General features: G+C 41.7%; 1 protein-coding gene across 2 annotated transcripts in view; it reads right to left on the bottom strand.

The window, feature by feature from the left end:
- LOC134212095 (voltage-dependent calcium channel subunit alpha-2/delta-3-like) overlaps positions 1-25,857 on the bottom strand; it is a 37,119-nt gene extending 11,262 nt beyond the window's left edge. For both annotated transcript variants that reach the window (XM_062689627.1, XM_062689628.1), the window contains exons 1-7: positions 25,493-25,857; positions 14,282-14,570; positions 13,690-14,223; positions 13,505-13,630; positions 13,089-13,442; positions 12,854-13,033; positions 12,320-12,795 (exon numbers count right to left, since the gene is read on the bottom strand). In XM_062689627.1, coding sequence (XP_062545611.1) covers positions 12,320-12,795; positions 12,854-13,033; positions 13,089-13,442; positions 13,505-13,630; positions 13,690-14,223; positions 14,282-14,570; positions 25,493-25,611 — 2,078 coding nt within the window. In that variant the 5' untranslated portion in view covers positions 25,612-25,857. The remainder of the gene's footprint in view (positions 1-12,319; positions 12,796-12,853; positions 13,034-13,088; positions 13,443-13,504; positions 13,631-13,689; positions 14,224-14,281; positions 14,571-25,492) is intronic.
- Between the last annotated feature and the right edge of the window lie 1,101 nt (positions 25,858-26,958).

Below are 26,958 nucleotides of genomic sequence, written 5' to 3'. Positions count from 1 at the left end.
GTTTTCCGCCTTTGGCAATAGGACCAAGCTCTGCCTTTTCCATGCTTCAGGAAGACTCCCTCGTCCAGGCATCTCTGCATGATAGATCTGAACATCTCGGGAGCCTCGGCAATGGCCGCTTTAATGGCCAGGTTCGGAATACCATCCGGTCCTGGCGCCTTACCTACACTAAGGGACTGTGCAATCCCCGCAAGTTCCGCCACAGTTACTCTTCCATCGTCGGCCACCTGGCTCCTGGCAGCTCCACGAAGGGAGGCCAGGGGCTTGGGTCGTGACGTGGGAAGAGCCCAGCGATGATCCTCTCCAGCATCTCTGGAGACCGCTCTGTAGGGGCCATCGCCCCACGTGTCTTGGCCATTACGACCCTATAGGCGTCACCCCATGGATTCGCGTTGGCACTTTGACACAGGCCCTCGAAGCAGGCTTTTTTGCTTGATCTAATCTCAGTCTTCAGAGCGGCTCTAGCAGCCACGAACGCCACCCGTCGTTCAACACGCTCCTCTTCTGTGCGTGCTCGCTGCATCCGCCTCCTTGCCCGTAGGCAGGCGCGGCGCAGGTTCGCAATTGCTTGTGTGTGTGTGTGTGTGTGTGTGTGTGTGTGTGTGTGTGTGTGTGTGTGTGTGTGTGTGTGTGTGTGTGTGTGTGCGCAAAACTACTCAAAAAATGTCACTCATTTTTCGGGCACTTATCCTCAACCGATTTGCTCGCAACAAGTTGCATTCGACGCAGAATCCTGTCCCATTGTTTCCTATTTGAAATTGGCCAGGTCGGACTATGGGATCAAAAATTATGGCCAAAATACAAATTCATACAAAAAAATCGCGTAAAAAATGTCACTCATTTTTTGGGCACTTATCCTTAACCGATTTGCTCGCAACAAGTTGCATTCAACGCAGAATCCTGTCCCATTGTTTCCTATTTCAAATTGGCCAGATCGGACTATGGGATCAAAAGTTATGGCCAAAATACAAATTCATACGAAAAAATCGCGTAAAAAATGTCACTCATTTTCGGGCACTTATCCTCAACCGATTTGCTCGCAACAAGTTGCATTCGACGCAGAATACTGTTCCATTGTTTCCTATTTGAAATTGGCCAGGTCGGACTATGGGATCAAATTTATGGCCAAAATACAAATTCATACAAAAAAATCGCGTAAAAAATGTCACTCATTTTTCGGGCACTTATCCTCAACCGATTTGCTCGCAACAAGTTGCATTCAACGCAGAATCCTGTCCCATTGTTTCCTATTTGAAATTGGCCAGATCGGACTATGGGATCGAGAGTTATGGCCAAAATACAAATTCATACGAAAAAATCGCGTAAAAAATGTCACTCATTTTCGGGCTCTTATCCTCAACCGATTAGCTCGCAACAAGTTGCATTCAACGCAGAATCCTGTCCCATTGTTTCCTATTTGAAATTGGCCAGGTCGGACTATGGGATCAAAAGTTATGGCCAAAATACAAGTTCAAACAAAAAAATCGCGTAAAAAATGTCACTCATTTTTCGGGCACTTATTCTCAACCGATTTGCTCGCAACAAGTTGCATTCGACGCAGAATCCTGTCCCATTGTTTCCTATTTGAAATTGGCCAGGTCGGACTATGGGATCAAAAGTTATGGCCAAAATACAAATTCATACAAAAAAACGCGTAAAAAATGTCACTCATTTTTCGGGCACTTATCCTCAACCGATTTGCTCGCAACAAGTTGCATTCAACGCAGAATCCTGTCCCATTGTTTTCTATTTGAAATTGGCCAGATCGGACTATGGGATCGAGAGTTATGGCCAAAATACAAATTCATACGAAAAAAATCGCGTAAAAAATGTCACTCATTTTCGGGCACTTATCCTCAACCGATTTGCTCGCAACAAGTTGCATTCAACCCAGAAACCTGTCCCATTGTTTCCTATTTGAAATTGGCCAGGTCGGACTATGGGATCAAGAGTTATGGCCAAAATACAAATTCATACAAAAAAATCGCGTAAAAAATGTCACTCATTTTTCGGGCACTTATTCTCAACCGATTTGTTCGCAACAAGTTGCATTCGACGCATAATCCTGTCCCATTGTTTCCTATTTGAAATTGGCCAGGTCGGACTATGGGATCAAAAATTATGGCCAAAATACAAATTCATACAAAAAAATCGCGTAAAAAATATCACTCATTTTTTCTGGCACTTATCCTCAACCGATTTGTTCGCAACAAGTTGCATTCAACGCAGAATCCTGTCCCATTGTTTTCTATTTGAAATTGGCCAGATCGGACTATGGAATCGAGAGTTATAACCAAAATACAAATTCATACGAAAAAATCGCGTAAAAAATGTCACTCTTTTTCAGGCACTTATTCTCAACCGATTTGCTCGCAACAAGTTGCATTCGACCCAGAATCCTGTCCCATTGTTTCCTATTTGAAATTGGCCAGGTCGGACTATGGGATCAAAAGTTATGGCCAAAATACAAATTCAAACAAAAAAATCGCGTAAAAAATGTCACTCATTTTTCGGGCACTTATTCTCAACCGATTTGCTCGCAACAAGTTGCATTCGACGCAGAATCCTGTCCCATTGTTTCCTATTTGAAATTGGCCAGGTCGGACTATGGGATCAAAAGTTATGGTCAAAATACAAATTCATACAAAAAAACGCGTAAAAAATGTCACTCATTTTCGGGCACTTATCCTCAACCGATTTGCTCGCAACAAGTTGCATTCGACCCAGAATCCTGTCCCATTGTTTCCTATTTGAAATTGGCCAGGTCGGACTATGGGATCAAAAGTTATGGTCAAAATACAAATTCATACAAAAAAATCGCGTAAAAAATGTCACTCATTTTTCGGGCACTTATTCTCAACCGATTTGCTCGCAACAAGTTGCATTCGACGCAGAATCCTGTCCCATTGTTTCCTATTTGAAATTGGCCAGGTCGGACTATGGGATCAAAAATTATGGCCAAAATACAAATTCATACAAAAAAATCACGTAAAAAATGTCACTCATTTTTTCTGGCACTTATCCTCAACCGATTTGCTCGCAACAAGTTGCATTCGACGCAGAATCCTGTCCCATTGTTTCCTATTTGAAATTGGCCAGGTCGGACTATGGGATCAAAAATTATGGCCAAAATACAAATTCATACAAAAAAATCGCGTAAAAAATGTCACTCATTTTTTCTGGCACTTATCCTCAACTGATTTGCTCGCAACAAGTTGCATTCAACGCAGAATCCTGTCCCATTGTTTTCTATTTGAAATTGGCCAGATCGGACTATGGAATCGAGAGTTATAACCAAAATACAAATTCATACGAAAAAATCGCGTGAAAAATGTCACTCATTTTCGGGCACTTATCCTCAACCGATTTGCTCGCAACAAGTTGCATTCGACCCAGAATCCTGTCCCATTGTTTCCTATTTGAAATTGGCCAGGTCGGACTATGGGATCAAAAGTTATGGCCAAAATACAAATTCAAACAAAAAAATCGCGTAAAAAATGTCACTCATTTTTCGGGCACTTATTCTCAACCGATTTGCTCGCAACAAGTTGTATTCGACGCAGAATCCTGTCCCATTGTTTCCTATTTGAAATTGGCCAGGTCGGACTATGGGATCAAAAGTTATGGTCAAAATACAAATTCATACAAAAAAACGCGTAAAAAATGTCACTCATTTTCGGGCACTTATCCTCAACCGATTTGCTCGCAACAAGTTGCATTCGACCCAGAATCCTGTCCCATTGTTTCCTATTTGAAATTGGCCAGGTCGGACTATGGGATCAAAAGTTATGGTCAAAATACAAATTCATACAAAAAAATCGCGTAAAAAATGTCACTCATTTTTCGGGCACTTATTCTCAACCGATTTGCTCGCAACAAGTTGCATTCGACGCAGAATCCTGTCCCATTGTTTCCTATTTGAAATTGGCCAGGTCGGACTATGGGATCAAAAATTATGGCCAAAATACAAATTCATACAAAAAAACAAGTAAAAAATGTCACTAATTTTTTCTGGCACTTATCCTCAACCGATTTGCTCGCAACAAGTTGCATTCAACGCAGAATCCTGTCCCATTGTTTCCTATTTGAAATTGGCCAGATCGGACTATGGAATCGAGAGTTATAACCAAAATACAAATTCATACAAAAAAATCGCGTAAAAAATGTCACTCATTTTCGGGCACTTATCCTCAACCGATTTGCTCGCAACAAGTTGCATTCGACCCAGAATCCTGTCCCATTGTTTCCTATTTGAAATTGGCCAGGTCGGACTATGGGATCAAAAGTTATGGCCAAAATACAAATTCAAACAAAAAAATCGGGTAAGAAATATCACTCATTTTTCGGGCACTTATTCTCAACCGATTTGCTCGCAACAAGTTGCATTCGACGCAGAATCCTGTCCCATTGTTTCCTATTTGAAATTGGCCAGGTCGGACTATGGGATCAAAAGTTATGGCCAAAATACAAATTCAAACAAAAAAATCGGGTAAGAAATGTCACTCATTTTTCGGGCACTTATTCTCAACCGATTTGCTCGCAACAAGTTGCATTCGACGCAGAATCCTGTCCCATTGTTTCCTATTTGAAATTGGCCAGGTCGGACTATGGGATCAAAAGTTATGGCCAAAATACAAATTCATACAAAAAACGCGTAAAAAATGTCACTCATTTTTCGGGCACTTATCCTCAACCGATTTGCTCACAACAAGTTGCATTCGACGTAGAATCCTGTCCCGTTGTTTCCTATTGAAAATTGGCCATATCGGGCTATGGGATCGAAAATTATACCATTTTTTATGGAAAAATCGGAAAAAATACTCACTTATTTTTCAGGCACTTTTCCTCAACTGATTTGCTCGCATTAAATTGCATTCGACGCAGAATGTCTCATATTTTCTTATTGAAAATTGGCCAGATCGGACTATGGGCTTAGATGTTGTGGTCAAATTACTATGTATTGTGAAAAAGAGTTCAAAAAAGTCTAGCTCACTTTTTTAGCACTTAGACTTCATCTATTCTCCAAGCAACACAAGTTCAACAAATCTGGTTGCAGTAACCACATTGTGACTGAATCCGGTCATATATAAGTTACTGTGATTGATGTGCAATATGTGTGCTTCTCAGGTCGCTCGCAACAGATTGCATTCGACGCAGAATCTTGTCCCATTGTTTCCTATAGAAACTTGGCCGGATCGTACAATTGGGTCAAAAGTTATGGCGAAAATACTAATTTTAAAACTAAAAATAAAATGCCATTTTTTGCTCTTATGCTCATCCGATTTGTTTGCAACAAATTGCGTTTGGCGAGTTTTTTTTGTGTGCATATAAACAAATATGAAAAATAAGACCAATCCACATATTGGTGTTATTTGAGACTTTTCCAAACGAACGAGAAAGGCACCATCACCGCTAGGTGGATTAATCTGGGTTTTTTAATGTAGGCCCAGAACGATGAAGGATCATTTTTCAAGTTTGCTTGAAGGCTTACCATGTACTCACGGAACCGACAATGCTGCATACGAGTATATTCTTCTTCAGCTAACCGCAGATTAGCCGCGTTCGCTTCAATCCTGTTTCGGAAGAACTTCTTCCTGCATTTCCGCAGACGATTGCGAAGATTCCGGAGCTGTGGCGTCCACCAGGGTTGATTGTACTTCTTCGATGGTCGGCAAATTTTGACCGGCACGTTTTCTTGGATGATCTGTTCGATTGTGCTATAGAACGCGGTAACAGAGTCGTCGATTGAGGCATAATTCATAACATGATTCCAGTCCAGGGCAGCAATCCTTGCATTGACGATTTGATAATCACACCTGTTGAAGTCGTAGTCAACGGTAGATATTGGCACTGATCTTTCATCGCGAGAACGGACGTCAACGGTTAAAACTAATGGCTTGTGATGAGGGTCAATTTTTAAAAGAGCAGATGGCGACTCGAAGAGATCTATGATGCATGGATCGCTTACGAACACCAAGTTAAGAAGTTTGCCGTTCGCGTTCAGAAGATCATTTATCTGATGCATTCCGGAGGATAACAAGGACTCTGATAGGGCAAGCTCCGGCTCAGTTGACGCGTTGATAGGCAAGTATCCGTTAATTTCATCATCGAAATGCCAGACTAGATTCGGCAGATTGTAATCTCCAAGGCAAACAATGACGTCGCAGGGATCGGCACGATTCAGTATCTGGCTAATAGAATCCGCGTGTTTCGTGAAGATATCAGGGCAGCTATTTGGGCGAATGTAGATGCAGCTAACGTATTCTATGAGACCTTACAATTATGCAAGCTTCTCTTACAATATTTGTTTATGAGCTTACATTTTTTGTTTAAGAATCTAACATGCGAAGTTCTTATACAGGTTTTAAAAAAATCCAAAAACTCCTGAATCCTTAAATTTTTAGAACCTGAAATCCAAAAATTCAAAATACTCATACAGTGAACTCTCCCTAACTCGATGTTCTGTAACTCGTTATTTTCCATTTCTCAATGAAATTCTCCTTAACTCGATATTCTCTAAGTCGAAGTAATTTTCCAATGCATTTTCACCTCGCTAACTCGATTTTGTCCGAAACAGTTACATGCACGATATAGTTAGAAGTGAAAAGTAATAAGCGAGAAGTCAGAAATGAGAAGTGAGAAATAACAAGTTAGAAGTGAGAAATCCGAAGTGAGAAGAGAAAAATGAGAAGTGAAAAATTAAAAGTGCGAAGTAAGAAGTGAGCAAAGAGTAGTGAGAAGTAAGAATTAAGTGAGAATGTTTAAGTGCGAGCAGTGAAAAGTGAAAGGTGAGAAGTGAAAAGGGATAAGCGAGAAATGAGAAGTCAGAAGTGTGATATAAAAAGTTATAAGTGAGTGAGTGAAAAGTGAAAAGTGAAAATGAGAAATGAGAAATAAATAGAGAAAGGTGAGAAGTGAGAAATTCGAAGTGTGATGTGAAAAGTGAAAAGTGAGAAGTGCAAAGTAACACAGTGAGATGTGAGTAGCGGGAAGTGAGAAATGAGAAGTAAGAAGTTTTAAGTTAGAAGAAAGAAATTCAAAGTGCAAAGTAGTGGTGAGAAGTGAAAAGTTAGAAGTTAGAAGTGATAAGTAAGAAATGAGAAATCAGAAGAGAGATAAGAATTTATAAGTGAGAAGTGAAAAGTGAAAAATGAGAAGTAAAAAGTGAGAAGTGCTTGCTTTGTTTGCGAGTATGGTCAACGCAAAGACGCAGTATTTTGTTTGCGAGTAAAAATCACGGTCGCGAGTTTTTGTGGTTTCTTCGAATAGAATGAAAAATGTTAATTCTAAATGAACACAAAAACAATAAACAAGTGTGTTCTTCGAACCTACGTGAGAAACATATTCCGATGTTGTATTATGCTATTTTGCAAATTAACCCGAATGACTCTCGAAGCTCCACGAACATTTTTTCGTGGTTCGTTTTTCTGGTTTCTCTGCGATTAGTAGGTAGGCAAGAAAAAAAGCAAAACAAATGTTCGCGGGTATTTTGCATTGCTTATTTCTCGTTTTGAGGGGTAGGCTCACAGATTTCCACCACTGGTAGTAAGAAGCGAAAAGTTAGAAGTGAAAAGTGATAAGTGAGAAATGAGAAGTAAGAAGTTAGATGTGAAGTTATAAGTGAGAAGAGAGAAGTGAAAAGTGAAAAATGAGAAGTGAGAAGTGAGTTGTGCGAAGTGAGAAATAAATGGTGAAAAGTGTAGAGTGAGAAGAGAGTAATGGGAAGAGGGAGGAGGTGAGAAGGGAGTAATGCAAAGAGAAAAGTAAATAGTGAGAAGTGAGTAACGAGGATTCAGAAGTGAGTTGGGAGAAGCGAGTAGGAAGAAGTGAGAAATGAGGACCGAGGAACGAGAAATAAGAAACGAAATTCTTTCTCTTGCCTTCATCCTTCTTCTATATTCCTTCTTTTTTCTGTCTTATATCTCTTCACTCACTTCCCACTACTCAACATCTCGCATCTCACTTCTCAATTATCTTTAATTTCTCACTCTACTTCTCACATTCTCACATTCTAATACTCACTTCGTAACTATCACTTCTCACTATTCACCACTCACTTCTCGCCACTGGTCTTCTTACTTCTCATTTCTCACTTTTATACTACCTAAATGTTACTTCAGATATCTCACTACTCAATACTCACTTCCGTTTTTCAGTACTCGCTTCTCACTACTTTGTACTTATTTCGAACATCTTATTTCTCACTTCTCAGTTCTCGCTGTTCACAATTCACTTCGAACATTCAATTTCTCACTTCACTTAATAAGGAAACAAATTTTAACTACTCGGCCAAGCGGTATTCGGCAAAACATAAATGTGTTCCCTATCTCGATACCTCCTCAAAATCATAAAATCATAAAATCATAAAATCATAAAATCATAAAATCATAAAATCATAAAATCATAAAATCATAAAATCATAAAATCATAAAATCATAAAATCATAAAATCATAAAATCATAAAATCATAAAATCATAAAATCATAAAATCATAAAATCATAAAATCATAAAATCATAAAATCATAAAATCATAAAATCATAAAATCATAAAATCATAAAATCATAAAATCATAAAATCATAAAATCATAAAATCATAAAAATCATAAAATCATAAAATCATAAAATCATAAAATCATAAAATCATAAAATCATAAAATCATAAAATCATAAAATCATAAAATCATAAAATCATAAAATCATAAAATCATAAAATCATAAAATCATAAAATCATAAAATCATAAAATCATAAAATCATAAAATCATAAAATCATAAAATCATAAAATCATGAAATCATGAAATCATAAAATCATAAAATCATAAAATCATAAAATCATAAAATCATAAAATCATAAAATCATAAATCATAAAATCATAAAATCATAAAATCATAAAATCATAAAATCATAAAATCATAAAATCATAAAATCATAAAATCATAAAATCATAAAATCATAAAATCATAAAATCATAAAATCATAAAATCATAAAATCATAAAATCATAAAATCATAAAATCATAAAATCATAAAATCATAAAATCATAAAATCATAAAATCATAAAATCATAAAATCATAAAATCATAAAATCATAAAATCATAAAATCATAAAATCATAAAATCATAAATTCATATAATCATAAAATCATAAAATCATAAAATCATAAAATCATAGCATTAGCATTTAGCAGTTCGCACAAATTCGTAGGTGGTACAAGCCAAGACTATTGTATGAGAGCAGCATCACTTTCATCCGTTACCACAGATATTGATTTGGGACTAATCACTAACTCTTAGATGCAAGCAATGCACTCTCCAATAGTCGAGATCTGCCCTGGCCACGTCCTTGCGAATGCTGAGGAAGGGGAAGGATGGTTTGTTGGACACCTACTTGAGAAAGATGCAGAGAACTCTACGACCTCTCATAGGTGCCACGGGAGGTTTTTGGGATTGCGTGGAAGGTTATAACAGTAGGAATCGTTTTGGTACAACGTGAAACACAGAAAGAACTAAGATAGAAATACAAAGTAGGAAAGGGACGAGCCTGGAATTGAACCCACGACCTCCTGCTTATAAGGCAGAAGCGGTAGCCACTAGACCACCGAGCTCGTCTATCAAATCAAAATCATAAAATCATAAATCATAAAATCATAAAATCATAGAATCATAAAATCATAAAATCATAAAATCATAAAACCAAAAATCAAAAATCATAAAAATCATTAAAATCATAACATCATTACATCCTAACATCATTACATCATAGCATCATTACATCATAACATCATTAAATCATAACATCATAAATTAAGTTACCAAAATCCTTTAAAAGTAAAATCATGCAATCCAAGAATTCCAAAATCCTGTTATTTTAAAATCGAGGAATGGTCAACTGGCCAAAAGTTCTCTAGATTTTGGCTAGATAGCTTTTGTCAATCGACCATTCCTTGAAAAAAAAAAACGAATTCCATTTGGGCGAATTGAACTTTTGTCGAAACTTTTATTGGGCTGAAAACTAGCTAGCCGAAAAAATACGTTTGATTCGAACAAGCTACATGTATGTATGGCCGAACAAGTCATAAATGTCATTATACAGAAAATACCATTTGTTCGAAAATGTCGTTCGGCTGATCTGGTTATTTGATCGAAATAGATGTTTGTCAGAGCGAATCATTTGCATGTGCGTGAGTTTGTGAATGAAAATGTCAATTGGCCGATAATGTCATTTGGTACGGGCAAATACGGCCAAAATGTTGTTTGGCTGAACACATCATAAGGCCGAAAGTTGTGGGTTTCGTGGCTGTGCGGTTATCGTCGTCAATCGTCTAGACGCATCTGATGTGGAGTGTGGTTTCGATTCCGTAAAGCAAAAAGTTCTCTAAGTGGTCATTGGGTGTTGTATGAATGTTCTGTCCTTGGTATCATGATGGATGGTAAGTTTTCAGACGGTGATTCTTTAAAAAATATTATTTGACCGAACTGGTCATGCGGCCCTATATGTCGTTTGCCGAACGGCTCTTATGGCCGATAATGTCACTTGACGGAACAAAAGTGGAAAAGGTTAAATGATTAATGATAGTTGAGAAATAAGAAATTAGGTATGAAAAGTGAGAATTAAGACCTCTCAAACTCACTCCTAATTTCTCGCTATGGAAGTGGTAAGAAGAAGTTTCGAAGCTAGAATGGATAAGTAAGCCGTCTCTCTTCTCACTTCGCACTCCTTTATTCTCACATAACCCTCCTCATTGAGTCTTAATTCTTGAGAAATATTGTATCTGTTGGAAATTGTAATTTCTGTTGATATAAAAGAAAAGGAGGTTTTGCGCCCGCTTGAGGAAGGGATTTTGCTCTACTCAAGCGGGCTTTTCCCTGCCCCAAATAAAGAATAAAGAATAAAGAGAAATGAGGAGCAAGAAATAAGGAACGAGAAGTGTGCAGTGAGACGTCTCGCTTCTCACATCTTATTGTTTACCTTTGTCACAAAGTGAGACTTTAGATGTACCGCTTCTCACATCTCATATCTCACTTCTTACTTCTCATTGGTTACTTTTCAGAAGCAAAAAATGAGAACATATACGCAACAACTAAGTTCGTAAGAAGTAGGATGTGAGACGTATCGCTTCTCGCTTGTTACTTCTTGCTTTTCAAAGTGAGAAGTGAGAAATAAACATAATTAAAACAAGTGAGAACCGTTAAATAAGACTTCTTTCATCTCACAATTTACTTCCCACGTTGCACTTTGCATTTCTTATAACTCACAGTGAGTAGAAGATTTAGTAAAAGAAGAGCAAGGAGTAAGAAATGAGAAGAGAGACGACTCACTTCTCACTCCTTGTTTCTTACTTTTCATTTATCACTTATCACTTCGCGCTTCTACAATGTCACAGGAAAAAGTGCGAGTGAGACGTTTCACTTCTTTCTCCTATTTTCTTCTCACTACTCCTTTCATTCGTCGCACTTCTCAAATATCATCATTCTTTCTACACTTCTCATATTCACTATTATTCGGTATATCGAATAAAATTTTAAAAAAAAATCAGACATATCATCTGTTCTGTTAAACGACGTATTCGGGCAAATGTCCTTTTTACCAAGCGAAATTTTAGACTAAATGTCCTTTTCTGATGAACGACCAATTCGGCCAAATGGTATTTTCAGCTAAATTACCTTTTCAAACGTTTGTACATTTCGACCAAATGATAATTTCGTCCAAATTTCTTACGGTCAAATAGGTTTAGGTCTGATGGTTTGTTCGGCTATTTGAAATATTAGACCAAACATCTTTCGGTTTAGTGACCTTCGGCTAAACGGCCCTTCCCGAAGGCCACGGAATATCCAAAAAATCTGAAACTCTTTGAAGCGCAAGGTCCCAAAATCCAAAAATTAAAGGTACCAAAAAACAAGGAACCCAAGTTCACCAAGGTGCATTTGATGGACTTCGACTCTGAACTAAAATGCCAAAAAGATGTAATTTTCCTACAACCTGAATTCCTACAGCACACTACCTACTTTTATGCGTTTTAGATATGTATTGAGTTCTCCAAGCGCAGTTTTTTGCACACTAACGTCACAGTATAGAATATATAAAGTCAAAGTGGGTGGTAATCTTGTTGCGGCAAAAATATCACGAATACTTTTGGAGGAAGACAGCACACATTGACAGGAATACAGCGAAGTCACGCACACCTCCATTCATTTGGAGAAGTCAATTTGACCGACGGTTGGTTCATGCTTGACATTTATACAAACATCGTCCGTATTTCCGAAAATATTTAAATGCGAAGGTCAAAAGCAAAACACAAAAAGCCAAAGCACTCACCAGTCAGGATGAAGTTTCCAGTTTTCTCCAACAAAAAAGTCAGATATATTCAGTCCCATATGCTGATTCCGTTTGATCTCATCTCCAACCTTTATCCACGTATTGCCATAATCGTGCGGTAGCGCCAAACCCAACGAAAACGGTGTATTCTCCAGCGGTTCGTAATAGTAGTCCTGATATTCCAACGATACACGCCGCATTTTGTCGTAGTGGAACCGCACCGGAACCTGCAACATTTTACCCGACTTCGAGAACACCAAGTTTTCTCGAAGTGCTTCCATCTGCGGATTGACTTCACGACCCGTCAATGTTTCGTCCGACGCTTCCATGATGTCGTTCAGCACTTGCTCAATCTCTGTCAAATCTATACTGTTGTAGTTCTCCTTTAGACGACCCTTGTAGACAGGCCGAAGGTCGGGATGCATCACCACGTATCCATTGTTACTCACAATGAAGGAGTATCCGTTTACACCGAGCTAAATCATACACTTATTAGAATTCAATGTGTTAAAAATACGTTATTTATAAACAAACCTTATAAGGCAACGTTTGATCATCCAATTCTTCGAGAGGAATATCAGTTCCCGCTACACCAAGCAGCCGAGCAGTTCGAGTTTCATTGTAATGATTAGCTTTTCTGTCGAAAGCCGGAGCCCCGACAGCGATCATGAGACGAGGCGGTTCGTCATCGTCCGCATCCGATTGAAGATTCTCCTGATAAAGAAAGATACAATTACCTCATGGTTTTACCGGACATTGATCCACATACCGCCGTATCCGTAAACGCATGCGTCCACGTCGGTGGATGTTCCACCCCTTGCAATACCAAGGGCGTTGCTATCACAGTTACATACTTCAGCACCTCTTCCTGTACCTCATCCAACGACTGGATGTGTGAGTAATGGCCACGATTCAAACATGCCATCCACTGTATTTCGCGTACTTTGGTCACTTCTCGTCCCAGCAGGTAAGTGAAAACTCGCACCGGAATCTTTGTTCCATTTTCGTACCAGTTGTACTGTTCGAACACGTTAGTGATGTTGCTAGGAACACCATCTGTAATCAACATGATGGCCTGATTACAGCCACTTACAGTTTCATTGCACCTTCGCATCTCCCGGTACTGGAAATCATCAAACAAGCGATTAAACATTACAAACGATTTATTCTAAACAGTGACCTTACATGCTGCAATAACCCGAAAGCCTTCACAAAGGCTTTCCCAACATTTGCATACCCGTCCGGTTCAAGTGTTTGCACCTTTTCATTCATGAATCGGATGTTTTCCGGCGTTGCTTGAATCAACATGTCCTAAAATGAATGAAACCATTTCGGATTCTTATCAATCGCTCAATGTCTCAGAAACTTACCGCGAAACAATCGATCAATGGATCTACGTCGTTTGAGTATTTATAGATGTTGATGAAATCGTTATTCGAAAACGTATCTAATATACTTTTCACTGTTAATTGAGCTATGTAGTTTCGGTACCCGGTCATTGAGCCGGAGTTATCCAGCAGGATCACAATATCTTTCGAGCAGGTCGCCGTTTCAATGTACCACGAACGTTTCCGGCAGTCAAAAGTATCGACCTGATCACGGTCCCACTCCAATGCTGGGTAGTGCCTCAGTATACCTGTGTAGGAACCAAAATACTGCCACGACAACGCCGGGTCAGAGTTATAGTTCTGCAGGAACACGTCGTCCAACGCTTCCGACCACTGGAGAGCTTCCATAACCCATGGATACCGGTCGTATACGTTTTGAGGCACATGCACTGAACTGTACGACGTATTCACCGAGATGTTGAAGAAGTGCGTGTCTGGATTTAGATACATGTCTCGATACATCCAGGTGTTCTCCTCCAACGTGGACGGTATTTCCGGCTCCGGGCGACCATCGATCTTGAAAGAAACCCATTTTTGTTAAATCGAATCTGAAAACTGCAAAACGAACACTTACATTCGAATATTTACTCGAATAGTACGTGAAGTTTCCCGAGATCGTTTCGTTGAACTCAAACTCCTCGGATAGCTGCTCGGCCATGTTGATGATACACTTGATGGCGTCCATCTTACGAATCAACATTCGGCCGACGTTGTCCACGATGGATTTGATTAGGCTGGTGCCGTCCTTGTGCTCCACCCGAGCATTGTACGCCTTATACTTTTGGGTGATTTCGCTAGCTTTCGTCATGGTTTGCGCTAGATCCCACAGCTCTTCACCGAAGTTGTCGCCCCATTTTGCCATTCTGAAAAAAATAATGAGAATTGAAATGAATTATTATGTGTATTGTGCAATTCATCTGTCGTCACATTACTTGTATAATATTATAGCGAAAGATGTATTAAGCACCTTTCCCTTCTTCTTTTTACTGGCATGGCATTAATGTATCATAACCATTGCCGTCTTATAAGACTTCCTAGTAACGGTGAATAAGGCCCGATGCCCACGTAGCGTCTTTTCGACGCAGTGTGTACCTGGCGGTAAAACGACGCAAGTGTGCATCAGGAAAAATAACCTAGCGGCTACCTCCAATACATGTTCCAAATCAATATCTTCCACATAACGTACATATTCACATATGAGTTTCATAACATTGTAAATTAACGTCCAAGTCGGGTGGTTTAATCCCCGGAAATAGGCAATTAACTTTGATTGAACTGAACCTGAGTTGCGTGCTCTTGCCTACGCAATGCGGTCGGGTCTGAGCTTGACGACCGACTGGCAAATAGCTTACACAACCTCACTTGATCAGTATAGTTGCTGGTGAAGAATGTGTATAGCCGCCAGACATTCTAAATACTCACGCTCCTCTAATGCAACGTACACACCAGTCAAGCAGTTTAACGAACATTGACTCCACCCCCAAGAAAACGCTTCGGTTGCTGCTTTGTTTGAACGTATGTGAAGTTGTTTGTTCAACCATTTGACAGTTGGCGGCTCGGTTGGAAAAAATTAAAACGGTTTGATTTTGGTTTGAGTTGTCGGGGGTGGAGTCAAGGTTCGCCGAACATGTTTGAGCATTTGTAGTACAGTGGTACAAACCCCCATATATTTTTTGATGGTTGGTGCTCGAGTTGGAGCTTCGGACGTTCGTGTGTGATATTGTTGGTCGAATAAATTGATTGTTCGTGTCGCTGTTGGTAAAACTTGATGGATGTTTGAATAAACGAAAGGTGGAGTCAATGTTGGTCAAACTGCTTGACCGTGTTTTTTTTTTCTTCCTAAACAATGGAGGGGGAATCTGCTCAACAGACATCGTGGGTTGACCAGGAAGTGCGGGGTTAGGGATCACCGAGGGAGGCAGGACTACTCCGACCCCGACCCGCTAAACCGTTTCCATTGCCGTCAAGCCCATAGTCCCTTCGGTACAACCAGAAAGTAATGCTTCAAAGGGGGGCCAGTGCACAACGCACCCTCGAGGTTAGCTGCGTGTCCTTGCAGCACCGAACATCGTAACTCGCTTTTTTAGAAGAACACCATGGTATCGTGCCAGCGCGTTGCCGGCTTTCCAGGTGGCCTTACCATGCCCTATGTCCTCGGAAGGTGGGAAGGGTAGACTTCACGCCTGCTTCCCTCTGCACGATTGGTATCAAAAATGATGATGCCGCGTGCACCCCAAATTGACCTTTCTGCGATAGGGCCTATTCGCCAGCACACAGAGGGACTTGCCGACGCGGTGCCTACGCCTGCCCCAGCCTTGACGAGGACCCCTTTCCGTCCTCGGGCTCGGAACCCGCCCGGTTAACCGACGCCGCGAAAGCGACGATACCATGTTGTTCTTCGCGCTTCCACTTGTTCGGTAAAAGGATAGAGTTCGACCACAGAGCATGACCACCGGTATGACCCATGAAGCCGACTCCGATCCCTTGGACCACCTCTTATTTGCGCCTGAACTAGCCATCCTTGAGTCCACGAGAAAATCTTCTATGTAGCTCCGAGACGATTTGGGCGATAGCCGATAAAACGGCGTTCCAGCCAACTTCATCTTTACACATCCTCCGAACTAGGTTGTCCGGGGTAGTGTCCAGACCACATGTGGCAAGCATGTGGTCACGCATTGCGCAAAAACGTGAGCACACGAACAACACGTGTTCCGACGTTTCCTCTAAACCTGCGCACACCAAACACTCGGGCGAGGCCGAGCAAGCCAGCTGCGTTACCTACACTTTGATTTTGCAGCACGCTTAAACGCCGGGCACATCAAACCCCCCATGGGGTGCTTTCTGTTCACAGCTTTGCTGGAACAAATCAAACAATTGGGAGGGTTCGTGCAGCATTGTGCCTTATGTCCCTCCAATCCGCAGCGTCGGCAGAGATTGCTTCTGTCAGGGCCTTTGCAGTCCCATTGCTTGTGCCCCGGTTCCAGGCACTTGAAGCAAACTTCGGTTTGCTCGTATATGCGCACAGGGCATACTGACCATCCCACTTTGACGCTCCCTAACTTGACTACCTTGGAGGCGTCCGCTGCAGATAGCCGAACCAATGCTACCTGCGTCCCTGCCGGACCTTTCCGTAGCCGAACGGCCGTGACGAGCTCTTCGACTTCGGTGATCTCGTCCAGGTCTTTAACCCTTAGATTCACCTCCGTCGTGAGTGCCCTCACCTTGACCGTCTCGCCCGTCTCGGCGGCGCCCTTTTGCGAGACGCCCCGCTTCAGTTCGAGGATCATCTCGCCCATCCGGGTACGTCTTATTCGACGTACGTCGGCGCCGAGTTCACCGAGCTTGACGTCACTCCTCATCGCCTTCAAAACATCCGAGTACTTAGCCTCGTCCGCCGTGATGACTAGGGCATCGCCCCTGGAGCGATTGGCGCCTACCCTAGACTTCTTGCTACCCTCATTCGCCTGGGCCTTCTTTTCGGCCCTTGACGTCTTCGGTTTCCTCTTGTTCTTGACCAGGGTCCAGGAAACGTCATCCCCCTCTATTTCCCTGGTCTGTTGCGGCTGAGAACTTTTAGCCTGCCGTAACCTCTTGCCACCGTCTTTCCTGAGTGGACGGACCTTTCCATGTCCTTCCTCCCCCGGTTTTGAAGGTACCTGGCCGGGGTTCAGCTTCCCAGCCCCACTACCCTTGTTCGGGGCAGTAACCCTCCGCGTTTTGGAGCGGCCCCCAGGGAGCTCATCCCCTGGAGACTGTCTCCCCCGTTTTTGTGTCTGCTCCGTTGGAGCAGTCACCCCCGACGTACCCGCAAATACTTGAGCCTCAGTCTGGGTAGACTTTGGCACCACCGTCTTCGCTGGCACGCCTTCGGTCGATTCGACCTTGCCCGAGTCCGCGAATCCTTGGGCCTCAGTCTGGGTAGATCTCGACTCCACCGATTTCACGGGTTTACACTTGGCCGCCCTCTTCAGCTTGGCGTCCAGCATCGACTTTCAAAGTTTCTGCAAGCTCCTCTTGAGGTCCTTGCTGATATTATGCTTCGATGACGCAAAGTCGATGATGGCGTCCAGCTGTTCCGTCGCCACCTCGAAGGCCGAAAGCCCATCGCGTTTGCGGTTCATCGCCTCCACAAGCCATGGGCCGTCAATAACTCCTACCGGCGTTTTTCTAGCCGAGAGGAAGGTTGAGTGACCCACGCTGGCGCTGCGCACTGAGCTGCCGACTATTGCCTCTGGCCTCCTAGGCGGAGACCTGAACAACCCACCTCTTGCGAAGGGGTTGTCGCCTACACTACTACAACTAATTGAAGAATTGACTTGGTTTTCCATTTTGGTCCCACGAGTTGCTCGGGAAAAGAGGTCCACCACGCCAGAGCCCAGCATGACGCAGTAAGGGACAATTACTGTGGAGGGTGCCCAGGTACCCCACAGGCTCCGTTAAAGGCCTAGCTCATTATTTCACCCCCCACCCCCCTGGCCATGCATCCCCTCGGCACGGGTCGCTTGACGCCTTGGGATTAGGGGTTAGGGACGATGGTCCCGGTCTAACTCGCAGTGGCCATGGGGAGGGGTCGTCAAGCCCTTGGACAAAGTCCCTGCTGCCCCGCTTGACCGTGTGTACGTTCCATAATGTGGACGTGTACCATACACATGTGGAAGTATTGGTTTGAGAAATGGATTGCGAGTGATTTGACTATGCGTCAAATATGGGAATCTCGAGCTCGTTCAGTAGCCGCTAGGTTGCGAAGGCCGACGGAGGTCCTTCGTAGCTTAGTTGGTTAAAGCACCAGTCTAGCGTACTGTAGGGTCATGGGTTCGAGTCCCATCGAAAGGAAAGTGGTTACCTCCAATACATTTTCCAAATCAATATCTTCCATATTCACATATGAGTTTCATAACAACGATATTTTATTTTTTTTTCATGAGCAAGGGTGAATGGAAATCTGCATCCAGACACCTGAGGAGGTAACTCTGGTAGTGTGGGTATGGGTATGTCATGTAACTCTTACCCGACCCACTAAAACCAAAACCTTTTCGCCAGTCCGTACCCCCGACCCGCAATTAAGCAATACATCAAGGGGGGACTATTGAGAACGCTCACGCCTATGCTAACGCACTTGACGTTAATACACACAACATCGACTTCAAGGGTGGTACTTATTTATTTATTACTTCGTCTCGAATGTAAAAACAGTTCCACAGACTGATTCTTATGCTAAATTTCTAATCCTATTCTTAAACATTGACTTGGACATATTAAAATCGAAAACAGCACTGACATCATTAAACATTCTCACACAACTATCAAACGGATTATTGTACCCATAGGAGGTTCTGTGGCGTCTAACCGAAAGAGTGGGCCTGTCGCGAAGCTGGCGTGTAGGTGCATACAAATTTATGTTTTGGAGAAGTGAAGGGTTATTTATATAATTATTTATAAGATCAAATATGAACATTCTTTGCAGTTTAATGCGTCTAAGCGCTAATGTTTCAAGGTATATGAGCCTGCATCAACTGGCGTAGTCAGGAAGGTTCAGAGAGTCATTCCATGGGAGCTGTCGTAAAGCGTATCTGAGAAAAGAGCGTTGAACTCTTTTCATTCGGAGAGTTTGGACTGCATGGTAAGGCGACCAGACACAAACAGCATATTCCAAAATACTGCGGACTAAACAACAGTAAAGTGACTTGAGCGCATAAACATCTGTAAAACAACCAGTGTTACGACGGATAAATCCTAGGGCAGCGAAAGCCTTTGCTGTTGTCATACTGATGTGCTCGTTAAACCTAAGCTTGCTATCTATAATTACACCTAGGTCCCGAATCGATTCAACGCGATCAAGAGAAGCTGAGTTGATAAAATATTCAAACTCTATCCTGGATTGACGACGGGAGAACGATATTACTTTGCACTTTTTTGCATTGAGCTCCATTCCGTTTTCCGTGCACCATCTTTGAAGTTCTTCGATATCGTTCTGGAGAGCCTGACAGTCGAGATGTGAGGATATTACCTTGTACATTTTTAGATCATCGGCGTATAGCAGGTGACATGATTTCAAACGGAAGCACAAATCGTTCACAAACAAGATGAAAATCAATGGTCCCAGCACACTACCTTGTGGGACACCTGACATGATGCTAAAGTTGCGGGAACTTGCTCCGTTGACTTTCACAGATGCTATCCAGATGATCCAGTTATCCAATCGGGGAAGCCAATGCCAATGAAAAATCGAAAGGAAATTCACGTACGTCATTAGGTTTGTTGTGGTCGAGCGATGCTTGACGAAACCATGTTGAGAATCAGAGATGAACTGTCGAGACGCTGCGTATAGAGATTTCTGTACTAATTCCTTGAAAATTTTAGCCAGGCTGCATAAAATTGAAACTCCTCTGTAATTTTCTACTGCTTGATTGTTACCAGCCTTGAAAATTGGCGTTATTGAAGCTATCTTCCATGCGGCGGGGAATGTGCGCTCATTCAGGGACCGATTAAAAATTAGCGTCAACGGAGTGTGCAGTGATACTGCACACTCTTTCAAGAAAAGTGGAGGGATGTTGTCAACACCGGGCCCTTTTGTGGTATCCAGATTCCTCAAGGCGTTCAGCACTTCACTATGTCTTACAGCTAGAGGGGGGAAATTTAAGTCGTATGTAGGAGATGACTGCATGTTGTCCGTGGAAAATATTGGTGAGGTAGTGCTGTGTACATTTTCAAAAAAGTCGGCGAACAGATTTGCTAAGTCGCTAGGAGAGTCGGCCTTGAGTCCTTTGTATGTCATTTCGCCTGGAATTCGGTCATTACTCTTACGGTTACGAATGTACGACCAGAACGATCCCGGATTCTGCTTCGCTGATGCTTCCGTTCGAAGTATATAGCGTCGAAATGCAGCTTCTTGGCAACTATTGTACTGCGATTCAAGTGAACGTAGATTGAAACGATTCTCGGGTGTACGCGCTTTGAAATAACGCTTACGGGATTTCCTCAACGTTTCGAAGGTGTTGCAACTCAGATGTCCACCACGGCTGCTTGAAAGCTAGCTGTCTTTTTCGTCGGCGCGGGACGTGTTCTCGAAGCGCGAGATACAATTTTGATAAAACATACGTACCGAACAATCCGTGTTTGCAGCGTGGATGATGTCTGTCCAATCTATACTAGAGAGTGCGACGGTTAGATCTGGAAAATTACACCGGCGAAAATTGTAGCTGTTGTCGTCAATGTAATCTGGGTCTTCTGCGTAATCCATGCGTCCACCTTTAACGTTAATGTGAAGAACGAAAGGCCTATGGTGGTTATCCATTTTGAGGAGGGCTCTTGGAGGCTCGACAAGTTCGATATCGTTCGGTTCATTAACAAAAGCCAAGTCAAGAATGCGACCGTTTGAGTTGGGAAGGCTGTTGAGCTGGTACAATCCTGTTGCAACTATAGACTCAACTAGGGCGATCTCCTGTTCACTCGATGCGTTGGAAGGAAGCAAGCTGTTGAAATCATTGTCGAACATCCACGTTAAGTAGGGCAAATTGTAATCACCGATGATAATGATTTTATCCGTCTGCTTAGCCATTTCGCAAATTTGCTGAACTGCGTCGAAATGTTGTGAGTAGAGGATTTTTGTGAGTTAGGTCGGCCGCATACATATATCGTCGTTTTCTGCAGGTACCTCACCACCCGTCGATCGCAAGCTATGATAGTAACCTAGCGGTCCGTATCATAATCTCACGTTGGAGACGAGCACCCCGACAACAACCTCCGCGCTTGAACCGCAATGACCTCTATATCTACATACGGAGGTCCCCGCAGCCCACCCGCGACATGTTGGTTGTCGGGGTGAGCAAAGTGTTCACTGCATCACAGGTGCCCTTACTACATTCGTTCAAGACGCCGCCACCGCTGAAGTTTCGACATTATCTGTTGAGATGCTGTGTTCACCGCATTCCATATAACTTCCTCCCGGCACATCCTCTCGACGAGGTTGTCCGGGGTTGTTCCATACCGCTAACAATTAAGCAACGTGGCATCGCGGGCATGCGAACATCACATGCTCTGCCGACTCTACCTCACCTTCACATTCTGGACACTCCGCAGAATCTGCGAAGCCAAACCTATGTAGGATTTTTTTAATGTTCAGACAACACCTGTGTTAAGTGGAAGTTGACCTGTCCATGTTTCCAATCGACCCAGTTGGACACATCCGGAATCAGTCTGTGGGTCCAACGACCTTTGACTGCGGTGTCCCATGCTCTTTGCCATTTGAGCAGCGAGACTGCTCTCTTGACACGTCGCACTTGCACCGAGTCCCTTTCGTTGTAGCACTCCACATCTTCCTCTAGAAGTATGTGTCTATCGGCATCATCCCAGCTATAACGCACACCGCATCATATGATATGGTGCGATATGCGCTCGCGACACGTAGGCACATCAGCCGGTGTAGTCTGATCAGTTTCTTTATATTGTACTCGGCCTTTAGTGCTACGGCCCATGCCGGTACGCCATAGCGGATGATAGACAATGCTACGCCCGCTATCAACCTACGCACTTGACTATGGACCGCCGATCTGTTGTACATCATTCGTGAAAAAGATTTTATCGCCAGTGAAGCCCGCTGACATGCATTATCGACGTGGCTCGTAAAGTTGAGCTTATCGTCGATCATCACGCCCAGATGCTTAAGAAACCTCACGGAGTTAACTTTGCAAGTTCCTACTCTTATTCTCGCTTGCTGCAACCCATGGCGGTTATGCACCACCACGACTTCCGCCTTGTGATGTGCAAGGGACAACCGCCTCGAGTTGAACTGGACACCCAAATATTTTGAAGGAACTTCTACCTAATTGTATAGGATGTATACGACGCAGTGATAGAATGCGAATCCGATTTCTAGACAGTTATTATACAAGGCAGAATAAGATGGGGTGCTACTAATTGCGTTCTCTCAAAAATAGGTGCGCAGAATTTGGGGGTTTTTAAAAACTAAATTTCCATCATAAGTTTATTCTTGTGCGATTCGTTGACACTTCTTAATAGGTGTGCTTAAAAAGATTCCAAACGATTATTCCAATAAAAGTTATACTTTGTTGAAGTGCTATAAGGAAATTATTGCTAGTTGAGCAATTGAAAATTGTAATTAAATATACAAAAATTGTAGTGCAGGTGAAAGAATATTTAGATCGAAAAAAGTGTAGCAGTTTTAATAGGATTTGTCCATTTTGTAGTGAGTGCAATTGTTGAGGAAGCCATTTTGAAAACCGCTTTGCATTTACTGATTTTAAATTGCGATAAATTATAAGGTAAGAAAACTAATTTCTAAAAAAAATCCTATCAGCTGAAACGTGAAATTTATAAACATTCGATCGACCAGGTTATTCCCGCTGGTCTCCACGGGTGCTAGTACTGGTTCCAAATTTGACAAAGTTCTGCGGTTCGATAAACCACCCTGTGCGCAGCCACCCCGCAAATTGCACCACCCTATTTCTCTGTAGACGCTCACGCAAGCTTTTCCTTTACCACGCGACATCGGCCAAGACTCCCTAACAACATAGTTTTGAGCTTTCCGACTGGTTGCACAACTGTCTGATGACGTCATCATAACATCGCACGTCTAATCGCGCGCAAAGTGAATCACGGTTATGTTTTCCCCTGTTAGTTAGGCAACCCCAACATACACATCTTTTTAAGCTAGGTCGTAGTGAGAAAACGTACCCTTCTCGACAACAGAGGTCCGGGGCAGAGCTTAAAATATTCATCTTCATGAAGCAACTTCAGTCCGAATTTTGACAAACATCACATGATTATTCAAAACATAGAATGACATAGTCAGAGGACTACTCCACCAACTCTTTCATTTGACTGTCACTGAATGTGCTTACTATGTGCAGAAAAAGCATAGTAAGCATTGTTTATATTGATGTTTACCCTTGAAAGTGCCTCGTGGGTGAAAATCGGATTCAGTTCTATGTGATAAATAACTTTATTCATTTAAAACGCGTTCAGATTTCAGATAATTTATCAATTTGTAGAATGTGCATAAATGGTCGGGGTTCAGCGAAACCGGACCAAGCGTCTTTTTGACTGACTTGTGATATGTTGCTCGTAGACCGAAAGTAATTCACATCAATTCATTTATACATTTGTTGAAGGATATCCTCAGTTATAGGGTAGAATGATATCCGATACGATTTGTGATAAATTGGATCTACTACACGAAAATTAGTGCAAGAAAATGGGTAATTTTTCATTGGCGCTTGGTGCGATTTGGTTGAACCCCGACCAAATATTCAATGACCAATATTCAACCGAATATTGACAGTCCAGAGCCGACTAGGTATGAATGTGTCTGGAAGTGAGCTGACAAGTGAAGAAAGGTGGACGTCACCAAACATTTTCGATTATTTTACACTCTGGTTCGGAGTTGAAAGGTGCGCCGTTCGGTAGACGACAATTGCAGCTGCACAGCCGCATGCGCATGCGAAGCAAGGTCACGTAGCAAGCACATCGGTGGATTTGAGGAACCCTGGGGCTATAGCCGGAATATCCAACGTGATTTAGTGAAATTTGCAGATGGAAAAAGGTCAGAGATTTTTATTGTACATATTATAAGCATTAAGTATCAAAAATCTAGCGTAGGAATCCAAACCAAATAGTGGTGACGTCACCTTCAAGTAGGATAGGCCTCTGTATTGAAAATTGAAACCAATAAACAGGACTTGAAAATCTAGGCCGCCACCAATTAAAGGGTTAGCTTTCCGAAAACCCCATCTGTTTCGTCGCTTCTGTAATAAAAACCAATATCAAAAAAATAAAACAAGTGCTGAAATATAATTTTGGATTGATTTTCGCCAAATTTTAGGAGAGCACTACTCTCATTGTTCAGGCCGGTTCACACTGCAACATTTTTTTGATTTTTTCTTTTCGTTTTTTGTAATAGTTAGAGGCGTCAACAAATGGGTATTTTAGCAAATTTGATGCTAGTTAAGTCAAATAATCGACTGCGACAATAAAATGAGTTAATTTGTTTGTTGTGAAAGGTTTAAAGCAGAAAAATGTTGGCTTAGGACTTGTACAAATTGTTATGGATTCATTTAAGAAAAAAGTTCCAGCATTTGAATATATTGATAAATAAAAGTGAAATAGTTAATGCATATATCATGCTTACAAAATTTCATAACAATCTGTTAATTGACTTATTTTTGACGAGTAGTTCTATGTGATGCAATTTGATCGTACACCCTCTTTAGTTATAGATATAGTATCATATACTTGGAAAACCTTTAAAGGTTATTTGTGTTACTATGTAGATTAATTATATAAAATAAGTATGAAAATTTTCCACGAAAACTGATTCTACGTCATACAATATACATATTTTCCATATGAATACAAATATCAATGTTTACAAACAAGCTACCGCCTTACAGCGCCTGCGCTTTTCCTACCAAACCAGCTGGTTTTATTATGATTACAATAAACCGCGTGTCGAGGAAAAACATGTTTACCAACGAATCTTCAAGAGCGTCCAAAACAATCCGGAAAAACAACTCATCGTCTCACACGCCGGCACGCGCAACACGTGTTTTTGGTGAGAAAGGAGCAACATTTAGCGAACAGTGAGTAAAGAAAGACTCACGCGTCCGAAAATAGCTTTTCCTTTCGTTAAGTTTTCATTTTCATCTCGATGGCACTTTTCCCCTAATGACAGCTGTCAAAATGATTACGATCTATTATTTTAGCATGGAAAACAGCATTTTTCCTAATTTTCTCCATAATTAACATGAAATCTACCTTTTGGACTTACATTTCAGTCTGTACAGTTGCATTCGCGCTTTGGTCCGGCAATTTTATCCATAAAAGGAATAGAGCGATGCTAATCATGAGCCCCCGTTTGGTGCTCATTTTCCCTACTTTAGCACTCATTTTCACCTATAATTTTTACACTAAAGCTAATAGTATTATCTAATGCACATATTTCCGCTGGAAAAGTCGCGTTTTCCCCGGTGGGAATGGACTGCGAAGCACCTCCTACCAGCCCGTCGCTGCCACCATCGCACACAATGGATGGGATGAAAAGATAAGATGGAAATTTTCTCGAGCGATGATGAAATGAAGTTCGACTTCCGTACGCGACCGCGGTTCGATAGGGACTGAGCACGGTGAGAAAAGCTATTTTGGGGCACCGATCCGGTGAGAATTTTCCACGGCGGCGCGGCAGGCGTTGCTTTGTTGTGGTTCAGTTTTCCACCGCGACGATTCCGTTTTTCGTTCAATGTGCGTTTTTGACGACCAGTTGACGAAGGAATTTTCTTAATCGAAAAGAAAATATCCGTTGTTTTCGTTAATTCTTATTAATGGAGAAGCTCTATGCTTGTTGTTTTGTTGTCTTCTTGTCTTCGTGTCTGCTTGTCTGCTTGTCTGCTTGTCTTCTTGTCTTCTTGTCTTCTTGTTTTCTTGTCTTCTTGTCTTCTTGTCTTCTTGTCTTCTTGTCTTCTTTTCTTCTTGTCTTCTCTTGTCTTCTCTTGTCTTCTTGTCTTCTTGTCTTCTTGTCTTCTTGTCTTCTTGTCTTCTTGTCTTCTTGTCTTCTTGTCTTCTTGTCTTCTTGTCTTCTTGTCTTCTTGTCTTCTTGTCTTCTTGTCTTCTTTTCTTCTTGTCTTCTTGTCTTCTTGTCTTCTTGTCTTCTTGTCTTCTTGTCTTCTTGTCTTCTTGTCTTCTTGTCTTCTTGTCTTCTTGTCTTCTTGTCTTCTTGTCTTCTTGTCTTCTTGTCTTCTTGTCTTCTTGTCTTCTTGTCTTCTTGTCTTCTTGTCTTCTTGTCTTCTTGTCTTCTTTTCTTCTTGTCTTCTTGTCTTCTTGTCTTCTTGTCTTCTTGTCTTCTTGTCTTCTTTGTCTTCTTGTCTTCTTGTCTTCTTGTCTTCTTGTCTTCTTGTCTTCTTGTCTTCTTGTCTTCTTGTCTTCTTGTCTTCTTGTCTTCTTGTCTTCTTGTCTTCTTGTCTTCTTGTCTTCTTGTCTTCTTGTCTTCTTGTCTTCTTGTCTTCTTGTCTTCTTATCTTCTTGTCTTCTTGTCTTCTTGTCTTCTTGTCTTCTTGTCTTCTTGTCTTCTTGTCTTCTTGTCTTCTTGTCTTCTTGTCTTCTTGTATTATTGAAGTCCTTTTTCCATGCGGCGCGATAGTAACAGTAACATCAGTTCATTTTATCACCATATACACATTCCATTCCACACACATGTTTCATCGATTGCCTTCAGGAACTCAATGGCATATTTCTGATTTA

The sequence above is a fragment of the Armigeres subalbatus genome, chromosome 2 (genome assembly GCF_024139115.2).
Source record: "Armigeres subalbatus isolate Guangzhou_Male chromosome 2, GZ_Asu_2, whole genome shotgun sequence".
NCBI classification, from domain to species: domain Eukaryota; kingdom Metazoa; phylum Arthropoda; class Insecta; order Diptera; family Culicidae; genus Armigeres; species Armigeres subalbatus.
This window is presented reverse-complemented; position numbering and strand designations above follow the sequence as displayed.